The 18,481-nt window shown below is 35.8% G+C and overlaps 1 protein-coding gene across 1 annotated transcript; it reads right to left on the minus strand.

Annotated features, from left to right (window-relative positions):
- Positions 1 to 12: 12 nt before the first annotated feature.
- Positions 13 to 18,368, minus strand: PSMD5 (proteasome 26S subunit, non-ATPase 5). Its single transcript, XM_051979536.1, has 10 exons — positions 18,167 to 18,368; positions 7,103 to 7,247; positions 6,704 to 6,817; positions 5,845 to 5,973; positions 4,921 to 5,030; positions 4,159 to 4,301; positions 3,634 to 3,825; positions 2,564 to 2,673; positions 1,979 to 2,119; positions 13 to 1,120 (listed from the first exon to the last, which is right to left on the minus strand). Exons 1-10 carry the CDS (start codon positions 18,337 to 18,339, stop codon positions 863 to 865), a joined length of 1,515 nt encoding a protein of 504 aa, XP_051835496.1. The 5' UTR covers positions 18,340 to 18,368; the 3' UTR covers positions 13 to 862.
- Positions 18,369 to 18,481: the final 113 nt, after the last annotated feature.

An 18,481-nucleotide genomic window follows, 5' to 3' on the forward strand; every position in this document is an offset into this window, starting at 1 on the left:
CTTCAGCAGATATTGCCAGGGAGAGTTTTTTAATCAAATGCAGTAAGAGAAAGAAGGGGAAAGAGTCACAATTATAAAAACAGAATAGATGCAAATCATTAATTACTGCAAAGAGTTATCAAAACAAGATTTCAAATTGGAAGGGTTTTTCCCCCTGGATTTTCCTTAAGTCACAGAATGTCTTATTTTCTTAGAAAGGACAATTATAAAAACTCATCTCAAAAGCTCACCAAAGAGACCTTATTAATAATGGTTTACTTGCATTATAAAGATGAGAACACATAATTTTAGGGGTCCATATTGCTTTATAATCTAAAGAAGTTGCACATCCAATAGGGAAGAGGTAGTGGAATAAAGAACAAAAAGATATGCCAAGAATAGACAAAAATTCCTAATTTAATTTGCTTTTTTTTTTTTTTTTTGAATAAAGCACTATTTGTGGCAGGGAGCATTTTCTATTTAGGTATTTCTAGGTCAAAGAATTCCAGCATTTGTGGCTAATTTTTTAAAATTATATTCAGTTTTGGCAAGATCATGTGTATTTAGAAAGCAGAAAAATACTTAGTTCAAATAATGGCCAGTCCCCTGTAAGGTGAAAGATTTTCTTTTTGCAATCAAAGAGCTCCAAACCCATTCCACAATGTACTTAAAATACAACAACAACAAATGCATAGTTGTCAAGTCTATCTTAAACATACCATGATAATTTTTTTAAAAGTGCAATTATAGCTAGAAGTATTTTCTGTTTTGTTACATTAAATACAAATCCCTCCCTCCTCAAAACAAAATAAAACAAACCCAAAGGTCTTTGGAAGATGTCTTGGTCATCAAGATTGGTCCCCTAAATTCAATTTTGTGGAACTCATTCTGCTCCTTCCACAGCTGTAGTTGAAACAGACTTCACAAAGTATGGGCCTTCACTCAGGTAAGCTCTCAGTCTTAAATAATACTGGTTTCCAAAGATTTCTGCAATTGTTTTCGAGTTTGCAAGGGCTTTCACTAGTTCATATTTGGCATCTTTTGAAGCTTTATCATGTTCCACAGAACGATCCACAACATATTCCACAAAACCTGGGCTATTAAACATAAGTCTCTGAGCCCAGGGTTGGTTTGCAATGGCCTAAAGATAAACAGAAAAAGAGAACAATTCCTTTTTAATCTTAGGAAAAAGAAATGGAAGTTATAAAGACAGCTAATAAAGGAAGTTCCTTGAAGATAGGGACTGTAACTTATTTGCAAAATTGATAAATGTTTCTATTTACAGCTTATAAAATATTCTTCTTGGGGCAGCAAGCTGGCACAGTGAATAGAGCCCCAGCCCTTTAGTCAGGAAGACCTGAGTTCAAATTTGACCTCAGATAATATTTCCTAGCCTGGGCAAGTCACTTAACACCAATTGTCTTAGCACATGAATGCATGAAAGCACACACGCACACATACACACACAGTATTCTTCTTAAAGCCCAATAAGAATAAATGTACTTTACAGATCTGGAGACCACAGTTTAAAGAAGTTAAATAAATTGCCATTGTTACATAGCTATTAAGTGACACAGCCCAGACTAAAACCCAGGCTTTCTGCTTCCAGGTCAAATACTTTTTTCCACTACATTATGGAATCTCATCCACTACAAAGCTCTGAGCTTTGCATAATTAAAAAACTGGATAATGAATCAAGAAATTAAAGAAAGAATTCAATAACATTGTTAGATCAAACAGGAACTCAAAAAACTCTGGGTATACCTTGATTAAAATGTACTAGACTAATTTCTGCAAAGTGCAGGAAAAAACCCACAAAATTCCATAGATTATTACTACTTTTTAAATATTTATGTTTCTCATGAAATCAAAAGTTCCAAATTCTATTTCATCCTTAAAAATAAAATCATTATCTAAACAACAGGAATTTCTCTATTAAGTTAAAACTACTGTATAACAATTATATTTGGCACTGCTAACTTTGGAAGGGAACACTTACTGTGAACACTTTTAATGCAGCACAATGCAGCTCAGGAAAAGGTTGGGTGCTGATTCCCCTAAAATGTTCCAATGGTTCCCGAGTTAAAGACGAGAACCAGAATTCTGTCATTCTTAGGAGATCGTCAGTCTGTTGATCATGCTGTAGGGCAAAGAGGGAAACACTCAATATTTTCAATATGGTAATAAAGAACACAGAATTTATAGTTAGAGCCCTAAAAATCTTTTGGTTCAAACCCTTCATTTTACTATGAGCTCCAGGGAGGTTAAGCCACTTGTCCAAGATCAAACAACCTGTAAGCAGCAGAACCGGAAGCAAATCTGATTCCAACATCTTCACAAATATGGTTAAAAAGAATACATACTGGAAGAGACTGGACTAGATGATCTCAGGTTACTTCCAACTCTAGGATTCTATGGCAACTCTTATAGTAACACTAATTATTTATGGCATTATGCCCATACAATGAGTAAGGATAGCACTTGCCTGACAAATGTTTTTATTTAAATTCTGAAACATCAAATCACACGTATTTAGTCTACAAAGATAATCCAAGAATCTCTATCAACATTCTCGTCTACTTACTGGTAAATGAAGAAGAGATGAAATTGCATCCAAACACCTAATTTTAAGTTCTGTTGAAGCATTCTTTGCTTGGTGTCCTATTCTCTTTAGCAGGTGTTCAAATCGACTCCCTTTAGAAATGAAAAATCAAATTGTATTAAACAAATTTTGTGTTTACACATAAAGACATTCTCTAACTCCATATTACAAATAAATGTACTTTTAGAGACCAAATGATAGTCATGAAAACATGTACCTAACTAACTACACCTACACACACACACACACACACACACACACACACACACTCTCAGTGATTTTCTAATTCTAGTCCAAAATTACCCTTGAGACAGTCTACATTTCTTATCTCTTTATTTGGGAATCCTAATGGTTGCCAATCAATCAATATTTTTGGCTAGTATTTCATCATAAATATTGATTGCTTCTTAACATGTCTTGTATGGTAACTAGCGTTTTGTTTGTTATCTTTCTTTGCACTGTTTTATCACTATAATATCCACAGAACTATTTGTCATGCAAGATACTTATTTACATTGTACCTAAAGATAGAACATCAAAAGCACTATTATCATTGTAAATCTGTTTATGCAGTGGTAAACTAGATTAGTGAAGGGATCAGAGTCCTTCATCTACCATAAAGTCAGCATGATCTAATAAAAGAAATACTAGATTAAGTGTCTAGTGACTTGGGTTCTAGTCCCAGCTTCTCTAACATTCTGTATGATTTTGAACAAATCACTTCACACCTTTCTGAGTCCATGTCTCCATCTGTAAAATAAAGTAGAAGACTAGATGACCAATAATGTCTCTTTCAGAACTAACATGAAGTGATTCTATAAGTAATTAGTGGCCGAAGACAATTTTGATCCATTGCAAATGGGAATCGTTAGTAAGTTTCAAAAAGTGAAAGGACTAGGTCCAAATTCATTAAGATTGTAAAAACAAAACAAAACATCAATTTTCTGTGATATGTCAAATCTACCAGCATGCAACTTAATGATAGCAACTGAATTATTTCTTCATCAAATAATAAAAACTTCCTTTAGAAATCAAAGACAAACTGTACCAACCTGTTTTTTGTAAAACCTGTTTTCCTTCCACATTTGAGCCCAGGATCCCTAGGGTGTCCACTGCCACTCCTATCATGGTGGGGTCCTGACCTTCAGCCATTTCAAAGACTTTTTCTATAAAGATTGGGTATCGTTCACAGATCTGCTGAGGGCTATCCACTATTGCCAAGTTGCCAAAAAATTTGACAAATCCTAAAGCAAGCCACAAAGAAGCAATATGAACCAAGTAGCAAAATAGCATACACTGGACTACAACTAACTTTATCTTGTATTTTCACATAACTGAGCATAAGAAGAAAAATGACTAAATGTTCTGAGCATTGGGAGACATTTCAAAAATAATGCAACTCCCAAACAGGGAACCAGAACAGCTAGAAAAGAGATTTCAGTATAAAATGACTCAAGTCTCTTCTCAAAGGAGTCAGTTTTAACATCTTTTTTCAAAGACAAAAAAATCCTGGCTCTCTTTCTAAGAAGAAGATTCAGTGATTGCCTCTATTACAAAAGAAAAACAATATTTATTACCTGGCAAATAAAAACTGGAGAAAGGATCTGAATCTGCCCCAACAATGATATTAGAAATTTGATCAATTATTCCTTCTTGGGATAGGTACTGTCGTCCATGATGAGAGTATGCCAGTGATGTCACCATTTCTATACAGGTAGCTCTGCAATATATAAAATAGACCAAAGGATTTTAATTAGCTAGCCTCAAAATACTTTTAATGAAACGTATATGCAATTTCAGATTAAAAGCATTACAAAAATGAACCACTCATTCTGAGATACTCAAATGCTGCTTCTTCCAGCTCTAACATTCTATGATTCTGCGACTTTGTTTAGGAATATTACTAATTGAGATCACATTTATAAAACACAGGGTAAAAGGTATGTCTTGATTTTTTTCTTTTTCCTATAGTGACTGATGTTTACATTGGCTCCTCTCAATTAACAAATACTATGAAATACCATGGGATCGTAAGATAGAGTAGAAAGAGACTTTATATATCATCTAGTCCACCCCCTTTTCTTCTTCTATGAATAAGGAAAATGAAATCGATAAAGGTCAACTTCACCAAATTCACATAAATAAGTAGGTAGAAGAACCATAACTTTAACCTAGGACTTCAAATTTAAAATTCGATGTTCTTTTCACTATCATTGCCTCTAAAGAAGGCTCTGACACATCATGCCTATATGGTCTTTTCTTCTAAGAGTCTGTTGGGAGCCAATTCAGATGAACTCTAGGCAGAAGTGTGCTTTCCAAAATCACCTTATTCAACCCACCTGACTAGCACATCATCACCAGTCAGCTCTCTAATGAGCTGGGTTACCAATCCGCTGTTGGTACAGTATTTTAAGGATTCTGGTGACACAGAGGCAATCTCCACAATCAGCTAGAGTAAAAACAAAAAAACAAAAGCAGAGATGTAAAAGGAGCCAACCAGTATAACACTGGTTCTCAATTTAACCTAAAATAAAGATTGAAGGAACTTAAAATAGCATTTTTAGTTCTAAGGAAAACCAATACATGCCTCTACCCTGAGCTTAAAATTTCACATAATACTTATTGCCAACAGAAAAAACTATATAATGTTTTTAAATTTTTCTCTTGTTTTACAGCAATGATGAAAGATGTTTTAGTTTAAGGTAAGAACAGAACCACAGGGAAAAAAACTTTTAGTCTGGTTTTAATTCTATTCAAAAGGAAATCCAGTTTGCAGACAGTCTCCATAGTTCAGAATTTAGGTTCTATCTATTCATAGGATCATAGGATTTAGAGTTGGAAGGGATACAGATAATTCATCCCTTACATTATAGGTCACAAAACTAAGAAAAATAAAGGGACTTACTAAAATCAAATAAATATAGAACATCTCAGAGATAGTATTTAAATCCATTATCAACTATACTATGTTGCTTCAATCAGGCAAATAAGTATTTGCTGGGTATGTGTCTTTAAATTCTTTGTGGATAGGACCCCTCAATCCTGACAAATTTTTGTATTCCATATTTTGTAGCAATTTGTCATGTACATAGTAAACAAATACTTGTTTGATGATTGATCCTTATATTAGAGCATTTGCTGTAATTTGTAATATGCTGTCATTATTACACTTTAGCATGATTTTCCTGGATCACTCTATCTTCCACAAGCAGATCTATAGTACATTTTGGTATAGATCATATAAAGAATAGTTTTCATCTTACCTCATAGACCCTGTATCGTACAATGTCACTTGTTTGCATTACATTTTTCAAGTCATCTAGTAGGCTGCTTTCAAATAAAGACTCCAATCCTACTTGAGTTAGGGATATTCTTGATAGTGACTTGATAGCCTTGCAAAAGGAAATAATTTTCTTAATTATGTAAGCAGAGGAAAATAATAGTTTTTAAAAAAACTATTTTATGAAGTGTTTCTCAAGTTATTTCATTTGAAACTCACAATAATACAAAGAGAAAGAAGAGTTATAATTTCCTCCCTTTTATATTTTGGGAAACTGATGATCAGAGAAGTTAAGCTACATGCTCAAACTCACATAGTAAGTGGCAATGCCAGGTCTTGGGCTCAGTATTGGGCTTCTTTTCACTATACCATGCTGCTTTCCAGTAATTGAAAATAACAAGCTAAAAAAATCAATAGCTTACAACTAAGAAATTTTTAAAAACGTTTCTTCTGACAACAATCAAGTAAATAAAAATGATACTATGTATTCCCAAGGAAAGAAATAAAAATTTATCAATTTGCATTCATTTAGCAATGCATCATTGAGATACCCCAAATGAAGTTTCAATTCAAATTCAAAATTAACTAGCCAAATAAGTCCTTCACTATTTACTATATGATTCCCCTCTCCCTTTTTTTTCCTTCCTTTCTTTTTAAAAGAAATTGGCTTCTCTATTTTCTTTTCTTTTCTTTCTTTCTTTCTTTTTTTTAACAAAGTCTAGTGGTTTTTATTCTAAAGAGAATTCTTATTCAGGAATAGGTTGGACTTAATTACCCCTGAAATACCTTTCAACTCTGAGATCCTGTGATTTTAAAGTGTTTCACAGGTCTAGAACACTCACCGTTTTTGCTATAGACAATTTTTCTGCACCAATGCAATAAATAATTTCCTTCAGTAATTCAGGACTATTGAGAATCTCAGTAACAGCCTCTGAATTTTCTACAATTCTTCCAACCTGAAAAATTACAAGATATTAATCAGTAACAGACATAGCAGGATGACAATACAAAAGTCAAATATCTTCATCTACTGATTCACATAATCATTCAATCCCTCAATAAAATTCCTTTTATTATGCATTAAAGATCGTCAACACAGCAATATGAGTCAGTGTAAATGCTGATATAGATCCCACTCTTTGTCACAAATGGATTGTAACTGTTGTCATACACCCACACCTCTGTAGAAAAAGAAAAATCTTGTGCAGGGCAACATGTGCTGCCTTATTAAAATTCCATACCTGGGACAGAGTGAGGATTACCACAGCATCATCAGGGTGAGATAGTCCCCTATGCAGTTCATCCCTAAGGTTTCGGGCCACGTAGACTGGTTCCATAGCTTGGAGAAATCTCTCCAGAATGGATACACACAAGGTAGTCTGCTCCCTGAAAACCAAGACCCATCATTTATCAAGACGGGTAGAAAGGATGTCATGTAAGGGATGAGTATCAGAGTAGTTTAACGTTTTGTTAAGTTCCAGTATCTTCACTGCCTTATCAAAACTGATCTATAACTAGCACCCAGTCTAAAACTTTTTTTGTTTGTACAAATAAAACCAATTAACTTGGGGGAGTGAAAGAGAGAATTGTTTTTGTTTACTTGAAAAAACCCTGTATCTGAATAGCTAACACACCACATTTTACCATTATTTGTGAATATTAATGTACCTTTCACATATATGAATTTCTGATCATTTGGTCCACTATTAGGGAAATCTAAGGACTGTTGGTCAAGGATGTTTTAAGTTCTTTTTTTTTTTTTAAATAACTTTTTATTGATAGAACCCATGCCAGGGTAATTTTTTACAGTATTATTCCTTGCACTCACTTCCGTTCCGATTTTTCCCCTCCCTCCCTCCATCCCCTCCTCTAGATGGCAAGCAGTTCTTTACATGTTGAATAGGTTACAGTATATCTTAGATACAATATATGTATGCAGAACCGAACAGTTTTCTTGTTGCACAGGGAGAATTGGATTCAGAAGGTATAAATAATCCGGGAAGAAAAACAAAAATGCAAGCAGTTTATATTCATTTCCCAGTGTTCTTTCTTTGGGTGTAGCTGCTTCTGTCCAAGGGATGTTTTAAGTTCAAGTGTTTAAGTAGCCACTATGTACCCTGCCATGTGTTTGACACAAGGAGAAAACTGAGAAGTAAAAGGCATAATCTTTATCCTATGAAGCTTCTCACAAGCACGTTGGAGAAATGTTTTTCACATGAAACAGATCAATAACAAAACAGTATAAAACTAAATGTAATAGTCTGGAATAGGGAAGATATGCTATGACTAAGCTATATATATAAAATATGTACACAAGTCAAACAACAGGTTACCTAGTACTTAACTTTGAAAGAAATTAATCATTTTTCTCCTCCCTCTATCTTTGGAACTTCAATCTTTTCTACTTATGTCTCTCCCATACCAATCCCGAGGAATCTATACACGTAATACAAGTTCAGTCAGCTGCTTAAGATAAGGAGAAAAGTGTGTGATACAATATGAAGAATACTGCAATCAGAAGGAGCGAGACTTGAATTCTAGTCCAACTTCTGGTACTAACTTACCATATAATCCTGATTATTAGTCAGTTCATTTTGTTAGACTCATCTTCTCTCATGTCAATTGAGGGGGTTGGATATGATGAATTCTTAAGGACTCTTCAAATTCTAACATTATTCTCAAGTTCAGAGTGGAGATTATATACAAATCAATGATTTGGAGGCATATATTAATATGCAATTGATTCAGATTAATATGATTTTTTTTACGGTTTTCATTTTAAATAAATTTCTGGTTCTAATTCTCACTTTTACTTCCTGATTCTGATCAGTTCCAACTGTAATCTAGTATATCAAATATATTGAGTAATAAGAGCCTGTCAGCTCTCACAGAAATAACGAAATGGTCTTCATTCTTTTCCAAGGTAGATGGCTTGTTATCATTGCTAATTTCATCTTTCTATTAAGTCTTTACAAACTAACTTACCTCTCATTTCTATTACCCTTTTTTCATTATTTATTGCTCTCCTAAATTCAAATCAAACAAAATTTAACTTTTTTATTCATCTCTTTTATTCTTATATCACTTCAATTCCACACCCCACCCCAATTTCTTCTCCTCCTACGAAGTCATCCTCTACAATAAAGGATGTTTTCAAAAAAAAAAAAAAAAAAAAAAAAAAAAAGAAAGAAAGAAAAAGAAAGAAAGAAAGAAAGAAAGAAAGAAAGAAAGAAAGAAAAAATAACAACAACAAAAGTAGGAAAACCAATTGATACATAATTATATGCAATGATTCACACTAACGAACTCTTACCTGAGCGGGAAGCTCTTTTTCCAAAACAATTCTATTACTCTATATTCCCTCTCTACTCGTAACATAAACCACTTTTCTGCTCTAACAGCTATCCAAAAGTGTCCATTCAATAAATATTAAGCACTTTACAATTCAGTGTAAATAACATAGGTTCACATACAAACAATATAACATGAAAAATTCAATGAGTGAAATGAGAGGTGGGAATAATGTGCTATAGGCATTAAGAAAGGGGATCAAAGTGTACTGGACAAAGAGTCAGAAGACCTAGAGTTTCTGGCTCTGCCACCATCAGGTTGTATGTGACCATGGGCAAGTTGTTTCAGTTCTCTAGGCTTCAGTTCTCTACTCTCTAAAACAAAAATTATGTGATGGCCAAGGTTCTTTTAAGAAGTGATGTGGCATAAAAAACAGAGGGATTGAAGATAAAGAAGACCTGGGATCAAATTCTGCTTCTAATATATGCTAGATCTATTACCATAAGTAAGGTACAACTTCTCAGTGGTTCAGGCACCTCTTTAAGACTACAGATATGTTGACTGTCATTGTAAAAGGAGTTTCCACAATCACCCAAAGACATGGAATGAAAGATCCAGAGGCTCTAAAAGTTTCCTTCCAACTACAAACTTCTGTGATAATTTGTGTAAGGAAAATTAAGGAAAATACCACAACAAAGTTAGCACTGAGCATGAGGAAGGAGGTTAGAGGTAGAAAGAACAACTAAATGTCTACTGTGAATTGCCAAATAAAAAATTCTGACCCTGTATTATGGTTATGATGAGAAATGGACAAGAAGGAACAATGTCTAAGATACCATAAGGGCAAAATCTATAGGACTTTATGACTAACTGAATTAGGAGCAAAGAGAAGTTAGGCATTTAAGTCCAGAAAGCCATATTAACATTTAAGAACATTACCACCACCCCCCCCCCCCCAAAAAAAAAAATCCAACACAATTATCTCAAACAGGGATATAGTCAGTATCAACTAGTATTTCTTAAGTATTATTATATGTCAGGCAGAGTGCTAAATTCGTGGGATAAAAAAAAGACAATCCCTTTCCTACAATACTGAAACAATTATGTACAAACAAGATCTGCATGGGAAAAACTAGAAGTAGCCAAAAAGGAAAGCACTAAGATTAAAGAGGACTAAAAAAGCTTTCTAGGAAAAGGTATTACTTTAGCTGAAATAAGAAGAAAGTCAAGGAAGCTGTGAGACAGATGTGGAAGAAGAGCATATCAGGCATGCAGGACAGTCAATGAAACACACAAAAGTCAGGAGAATGTTATGTACAAGAAGCAGCAAGATCAGTGTCATTTCATTGTACAATTAAATACAAGACAAAGATAAAAAGGGACTAGCTTAGCCAGGAAGGGTAAGATTTTACTTTAGATCCTGGAGGTCACAGGGAGTCCCTGAAGTTTACTGAAAGGGAGGAGAGGGGAACAAGAGTAAGACTGACATGGTTAGTTCACTTTAGGAAGATTAATTTGACTGCTGACTGAAATTTAAGTGGAAAAAGACTTAAGGCAGGAGACTAGTTGTAGGCAATTACAATAATCTAGGAATAAAGTGATGAGGCCTTCTCTTAGAGGAGAGAAGAGAAGCACATACAAGAAATATTATAAAGGTAAAATCAACATGCCTTGTTATGATTGGATATAAGAAGTGAGAGTGAGGAATCAAGTATACTGTCTCTATTGCAAACTTGAATCACTAAGAAATTATGGTGATACTTTCCACAGTAACAAAAAAGAAAAGAAGGCTTTCAAAGAAAAATAAAGAATTCTGTTTTAGATATGTTGAATTTAATATGTCTATGGCAGAGACAGCAAACTCCATCTGCAAAACTCTTCCACCCAGATTGAAACATAATTAGAAAATGTTTAACAAAATAAAATACAACATAGACAATATTATATATGGTTTTCTAAGTCAACATACAGCTGGCCATTTCTATTTGAGTTTGACACAACCAGTCTATGGGAAAAATCTAGTTGAAGATGTCCAGAATTATAGACTGAAGGCCAGCAGAGAGGTTAGGGCTCTGATATGAAACTAATCTGTACAGAAAAAATAACTGAACCCATGGGAGTTCTGAGATAATCAAATGAAATAGTATAAAAAGAGAAGAGAGTGAAACTTTGGGCTCTGATTATTGGGCACGATGCAGATGAATATCCAACAAAACAATCACAATAAAACCAGAGAAGTGATCAGACAGGAGAGAGAGGTGCTATGAAAACCTAAAGAAGAGAATATCAAGGAGAAGAGTGATCAACAATGTAAAGAGATCAAGAAAAATATTGAGAAAAAGTCATTAGTTTTGGTAGTTAAGACATCATTGGTGACTTCGGAGAGAACAGATTCAACTGAATGAGAAGAGAGTGAAAGGAAAGGTAGTAAGACCACCTAGGATAGACAGCCTTTCCAAAGAGTTTAGCCATAAAAGGAGTAAAACATATAGGACAACAGCTAGCAGGGATGAATAGATTATGTGAGGCTTCCTCTAATGATGGGTAAGACAGGGCTGGTTTTGTAAGGCAATAGGGATACAATCACTCGATAGGGAAGGATCAAAAATTCGTAAGGGAACAAGGATGAGAAACAGCAATCTGCTGGAGAAAACAGTATGAAATGTGAAAACTGTGCACATAGAGGTGAAACAGGGATGAAAGAAGTGATAATAATAGAAGACATCTCAGTGATGAGACGAGAATCAGGGGAAAAGAGGAAGCTCTTGATAAACTCTCCATTTTTTTTTCAATGAAATATGAAGCAAAGTAAGCAAAGTAAAGCAAAGTAAGACATTGGTATAAATTAAAATAAATCAGTGCTATCAAGGAAGTTGTATCATCCAATTGCAGCCAAACTCAGCGAGTACAAAAAGAAGAAAGTAAAGAAAAGGTTTAAGATAAAATCTAGTTTGCTACTTTTTGAATAAGTATTCCAATAAACACTAGCCTTTTCGGCACAGTAGAAGGTTAAAATAGCTTTAGAGAAGGAAGATGGTGGGAGGGAGATTTAGGTTGAGAATAGAAATATGGGAGTAATCAATGAGGCTTAAACAATCACCAACAGAGGCTAGGTTAAAATCCACTAGGATGAGATGTTTACAGTATGAGATGGTAAGCCACTACAGTATCTTTGCCAAGAAAATCCCAAATGGGTCACAGAGTTAGACACAACTGAACATACATATCATTTTAAAGAAAAAAGTATTCTCTCCCAGAGAAGGGTCAGAATATTCAGTTAAACAATTTAATAAGCATTTAACTGTGTGTAAGACGTGCTAAACTCTCAGCCAAGAACTGAAGCACTATGTTAGGTAACTGTGGGGAAGTCAGTGGAGCTGAGCTTGAAATAAAGGAAAACTCTGGATCAAGGGAAGGAATGTTACTATCTTTCTCCTTAGTTCTCTTTCACTCAGTAGCAGATAGTAGATAAGGTTTAGGGTGTTGTTGAGGCTTCTAAAGATCCTCATCATACTTAGATTTTACTAAACGGGGCTTCAAGACTACCTATAATCTGGCATCACTTTGTTTTGGCAACAGTCTTCTTTCATACTATAGAATCATGGAGTCCCACAGTTGGAGAAGGACCTAAAAAGATCACTTATTCCAATTTTCTGAAGCATAAATTCCTCTTGCTAACTTCCACCTATTGATCCAACTTCTATCTTCTGATGAAATAAGAGTTACAGATTGTTACTCAATTCAATTCAATAAGCATTTATTAAGCACTTGTGCTAGGCCCTAGGGATACAAAAACAAAACAAAGCCCTTTCTTTGTTGTTGTTGTTGTTGTTGTAGTGGAAATTGACATTAAGTCACTTGCCCAAGGTCACACAATTAGGTGTCAAGGGTCTGAGACCAGATTTGAACTCAGATCCTCCTGATCTTCAGGGCTGGTACTCTGTCCACTGTGCCATCTAGCTGCCCCAAGGCCCTACTTTCTTCTTCTTTTTTTTAATATAGCTTTTTATTTACAAGTTATACGCATGGGTAATTTTACAGCACTGACAAATGCCAAACCTTTTGTTCCAATTTTCTCCTTCCTTCCCCCCACCCCCTTCCCCAAGTGGTAGGTTGACCAATATATGTTAAATATCTTAAAGTATAAATTAAATACAATATAAGTACACATGTCCAAACAGTTATTTTGCTGTACAAAAAGAATCGGACTTTGAAATAGCGTACAATTAGCCTGTGAAGAAAATCAAAAATGCAGGCGGACAAAAATAGAGGGATTGGGAATTCTATGTAGTGGTTCATAGTCATCTCCCAGAGTTCTTTTGCTGGGCGTAGCTGGTTCAATTCATTACTGCTCTATTGGAACTGATTTGGTTCATCTCATTGTTGAAGATGTGAAGGCCCTACTTTCAATGAAGGTACAATCCACTTTGGGGATGTAAAGAGAAAGCTATATTTGGAATCAAAGGACATGGATTTAACCTGTTTTTACATAAAAGTAGTGAATCTTTGGGCAAATCACTCAATCCCTCAGGAACTTGGTTTTCTCATCTATAAAATGAGCACATTGGACTACAGGATTTGTAAGGCCTATAAATCTGTGATACTATAAACTTATGTGACAGCTAAGTATATACAAGTTAATTTAAGAAAAAAGAGAACACTATTTTGTGTTGTCGTCTTTTATCTATACTCTTATTAGATGACTTCATCAGCCCCAAAGGGTTTAAATAACTTTTAAACCCTAATCTGTAGAACTGTCTCTAGTCTGTAGCACATTTCTTATTTAACATTTCAAAATGGATATGGCATAGGCATTTCAAACTCAACTTATCCAAAACAAAACTCATTATCTTTCCTCCAAAACCTTTCCCCCCTTTTCTGTTTCTTTCCAGAGCACTGTTATACTTCTAGTCACCCAGGTTTGGAACCCCCTTGTTCTGTCAGAATCTTCAACTTTCCCCCATTCAAAACATCCAATCAGCTGCAAAATCTTGTCATTTACACTTCCTCAATATTCTCACATGTGTCTGGTAGCCATCACCATAATTCATGAGGATAAGGGAACAAGCACTTAGTAAGCCCCTATTATGTGCCAGGCACTGTGTTAAGTAAGCACTCTGCAAATATTATCTCATTTGGAATGTTTACAATGAAAGAAAAAGGCTGAGAGAGGGTTAAGTGATTTGTCCTAAATCCCACAGCTACAGCTACAAAACTGGATTTGAATTGGTCCTCCTGACTCCAGACCCCACATTCTATCCACTGTACTCACCTGTTTCCCTAGTTCAGGTCCACAACACTTTTCACCTGGATTATTCTAATGTGAGCCACCTAACTGGTCTTCCTGCTTTAAATCTCTCCCCTCTTCAATCCATCATCACAGAAATGCCAAAGAAATTTCAAGGACAGAAAGTGACAAGTGAATCCGTTACTCTCTTATTCAACAAACTAAAATGGCTATTATCTTTAAAATCAAATATAAGCTTCTCTGTTTAGCTTTTAAAGTCCTTCATAACATGATCCCAACCAGCCTCATTCTTCTTCCCACACTTTATGGCAGTGGTTTTCAAAGTGTGATCCAGAGAAATCTGGGGGGTTTCTGAAATCTTTTCAGAAGATATACAAATTCAAAATTTGTTTTTATTTCTAATATGGTAAACATCTATAAATATAACCCATATAAACAAAAAACCTTTGGACAGATCCTCAATAATTTTAATGGTATAAAGACACTGAGAATTAAAGTTTGAGCACCACTGCTTTATGGTCTCATTAAACTAGCCACCTTATTCTTCAAACATGACACTTCATCTCTCCCCCACGTTTAATATTCATCCCCACTTTACCTTCACATGTTAAAATTGCTTGTAACCTTCAAAAACTGCTCAAACAGTATCTTATGCACAGTCTTTCCTTATTTCCTACTTGCTAATATCCCCCCCAAAAAAATTTACTTTGTATTGGTTTTGTACATACTTACATACACATTATCTCCTTACATTACAAAGAATGTAATCTCTTTGACCAAAGGGACTTTTATCTTTGCCTTTGTATCCCCAGCATCAAGTACATTCCAGCTATGAGTGACACCCCATGTGATTAGAAAGAAGTAGGAGTAGCCAGTTTGGCTAGAATGAAGATAGATGAAATGAAACACTATATAATAAACCTGGAAAAGTATATTAATATCAAACTAGCGAGAACTTCATATGCACTGAAGAGTTTGCATTTTATTCCAGAGGCAATTAGGGAAACACTGAAAACCTTTGAGAAGATCAGAACCTTGCCTTAGTAAGATTTTGGCAGCAGCTCAAGAGGATGAATTGCAGTTGCAGGTAGCCAGGTAATAGAAGGATTTAAGGCGATGGACTTAGAATCAGGAAACCTGTCAACTCTGGCTTTAGAGATTTGCTAGCTGTGTGACATTGAGCAAGTTACTTAATCTGTTTATCTCAGTTTCAATATCTGTAAAAGTTGGGGAAAATAATAGCATTTGTCCCCCAGGATTCTTGTGAGGTCCAAATATGATAATGCATGTAAAAGTGCTTTAAAAAGCTTAAAATACTATGTAAATATTATTCATGGCAACCTGAATTAGGGTAATAGGTTGGGACAAGAGAAAGGGACAGATCATAGTAACATGTAAATGAAACATATTCAAGAACTGATTGGATAGAGAGGAAGAGAAAAGACATTAGAAACAGTTAACAAGCATTTATGAAGCAATGCTGCATGCCAGGTCACTATGATAAATGCTGGGGACCCCAAGACAAAGATGAAACAGCTACTGGCCTCAAAGGGATAGAATTTACATTAACCGGTTTATTCAAAATAATTTTTTTAAACAAGGATGATCCCAATATTGTTAAACTAGGTAACAAGAATTATGATTAATTAACTTCCAGAGAAACAGGAAAGTTTGGAGTTCTGTACTATATATGCTGAGTTTGAAATGTTGATAAGACAATCAAGGAGATATACAAATACAATGGCATTTACAAATATAAGATTTAGATTAGGAATGGATATATAGATTTAGGGACCACTTACACAGAGACAAACATGTTGAATAGATGAAATTTTTAGAGGAGCATAAAGAGAGAAAAGAAGATCAAGAAGAGGAGCTTTAACGGCTAGTCATGATTAAGGGATGAGAGATGGCTGATGATCCAACAAAGGCCTGAGAAATGGTCCCCAAGAGATATCTCTTGAAATATCAGATGATAGCTATCATGACATTATCTAAGTTTACTACTTCTCTTTTTCCAGAGCTTTTCTGACTCTCTGCCTTTTTTCATTCCCAGTATCTAGAACATTCTGTCTTTCTGATTCAAAACTCTTGTCTGTTGATATCTTTCCTATCCTTTAATACCATCTCTTCTATGAAAAATTCCTTGATTCCTAAAACAGAAATAAGGTGTTTCTTTTGCATATGAACAATATACTTCTGATATGAAAATACAATTCAAATATTAAGTACCCCATACATACAAAATACTATGCTGGCTAGGGTAATAGAGAATTTAGATAAAGCATACTCCCTATCCTCTTAAATTTTATGGTCTGGAAAGAGGATAGGAAAGAGAAAATTATCAGAGATATAAAAATTTTTAATTTCTCTCATGCACTTAAAAGAACACTTAATGAACAGAAAGCTGGCCTTGGAGGCAAGAAGGTTTGGATTTTAGTCTTATTTCTGATATACTTTCTGTATAACACAGAAAATGCCAGGCAACTATAAACTGCAGATAAAATGCCTTATATTTATTAAGTCATTGGTCAAATCCCTAATTTTGTGTAGTCCTACATTCCTAAAAAGACCGTAATTATCTTAGGGGTAAATATTGTCTTAATAATCACCTTTGTATCTTTTCCTGTCTTTTATAAATTTTCGTCCCATCCCTCATCATTGTGTGGAGGTGAAACTTGACTGGTCCTAGAAAGTTGTAAAGGCTTGGGAATATCAAAAAGACATCCCAGATCCTCGCAATGGAGTTATCTTTCACTGGCAAAACGTTATGAAAAAATCTGCAAGCTATGTTCTGCGTTCTTTTTATGTTTTAAAGTCTCTAGTAGTCTATGACTAAGCAACAAAGCCTGGATTGGAACCTAAATAAACACATCAAACAGTCCCTCAGACAACAGACCAGGGCCTAGACACATTAACACTCGTGAAGGAATGACGTGGGGAAGATGTTTCAACAACATACTGTAGAGGCCAGAGGAAAGGCAGGGGAAAGAGGGAGAAGGGGAAAGACAGGATGACTTAGGATAGACCAGTTTGCAGAAGAAGATAGAGGAGTGAGTACAGTAAGATTCACTTATTCAAGTATTATTAAGTATTTACTATTTGCAAAGTCGTCTGGTATTTGTACAAATGAGAAAGCTAAGGCCCAAGTTACACTGAATCTTCCCACTTTAATCACATTTCATAATAAACGAACTAAAACACATTCACAGGTAACAACAATACTATCACAGTTAGCTGGCTAAGTGTATTATTATCTACGTACGTATCTCACAGCCCTATTAGACTAGGGATCTTCGGAAGGTTTTCCGTTTTAGCGCTATTATATTTCGGTGCATTAGGGCGGTGCAAAGCAGAGTGCTAAGTAATAACCCTAGTTGTGGAGATTTAACGGTCGAAAAGAAGCTGGAAGAAACCTTAACTAGCTTATTTCTAGCGAAGAACGACCCGTGGCCCAGAAGGGGTTAAGTCCCAGGGGTTGGAAAGCAACACAGTCAGGTCTCGAACTCTGTTCTTCTGCCTCCAGACCCCGAGCCCTTTTCCCGCGAGATCTAAAATCTAAGCTAGGCAGGGCCTGGAGGGTGACAAAGTCGGGGCCCTGGGATCCTCTCAGGTCAGGAAGATTCTCCGGCCTGGCCTCGTCAAGACAGGCCTCCCGTGGGGGTAGGGACGCATCCCTATCGCGACAGAACAGACCACAACAAGACTGGCCAGAGGGAAACACTGAGGGGAAGGGTGCCTGCCATCCTCCCGGGATTCTCCTTACCGCTGATTCGCGTTGAGTAGCGAGAAAAGAGGCCCAAGTCGGAGCTCAGCTGCCTGTTCCCGAAGCGAGCTAAGAGGCACAGCCTGTAGGGCAGCCTGCAACGCCCGGAGCTCTTCCATCGGCGCCTCCAGCCTCGCCACTTCCCGCAGCAGATCTACTACCTGTGCCGCCATCTTTCCAGAGCTTCGCGAACGCCGGGTCGCCTCTAGTCCCACGCAACGCGAGACTCAGAGCGTCCCAGGATACGGTGGCCGATAGGAGAGGCGAGGAGGGGGAGGGGAGCTAGAAATAGGCATCTGACTCTCTTCTTCCTCG

Source organism: Antechinus flavipes, chromosome 2, assembly GCF_016432865.1.
Source record: "Antechinus flavipes isolate AdamAnt ecotype Samford, QLD, Australia chromosome 2, AdamAnt_v2, whole genome shotgun sequence".
Taxonomy (NCBI): domain Eukaryota; kingdom Metazoa; phylum Chordata; class Mammalia; order Dasyuromorphia; family Dasyuridae; genus Antechinus; species Antechinus flavipes.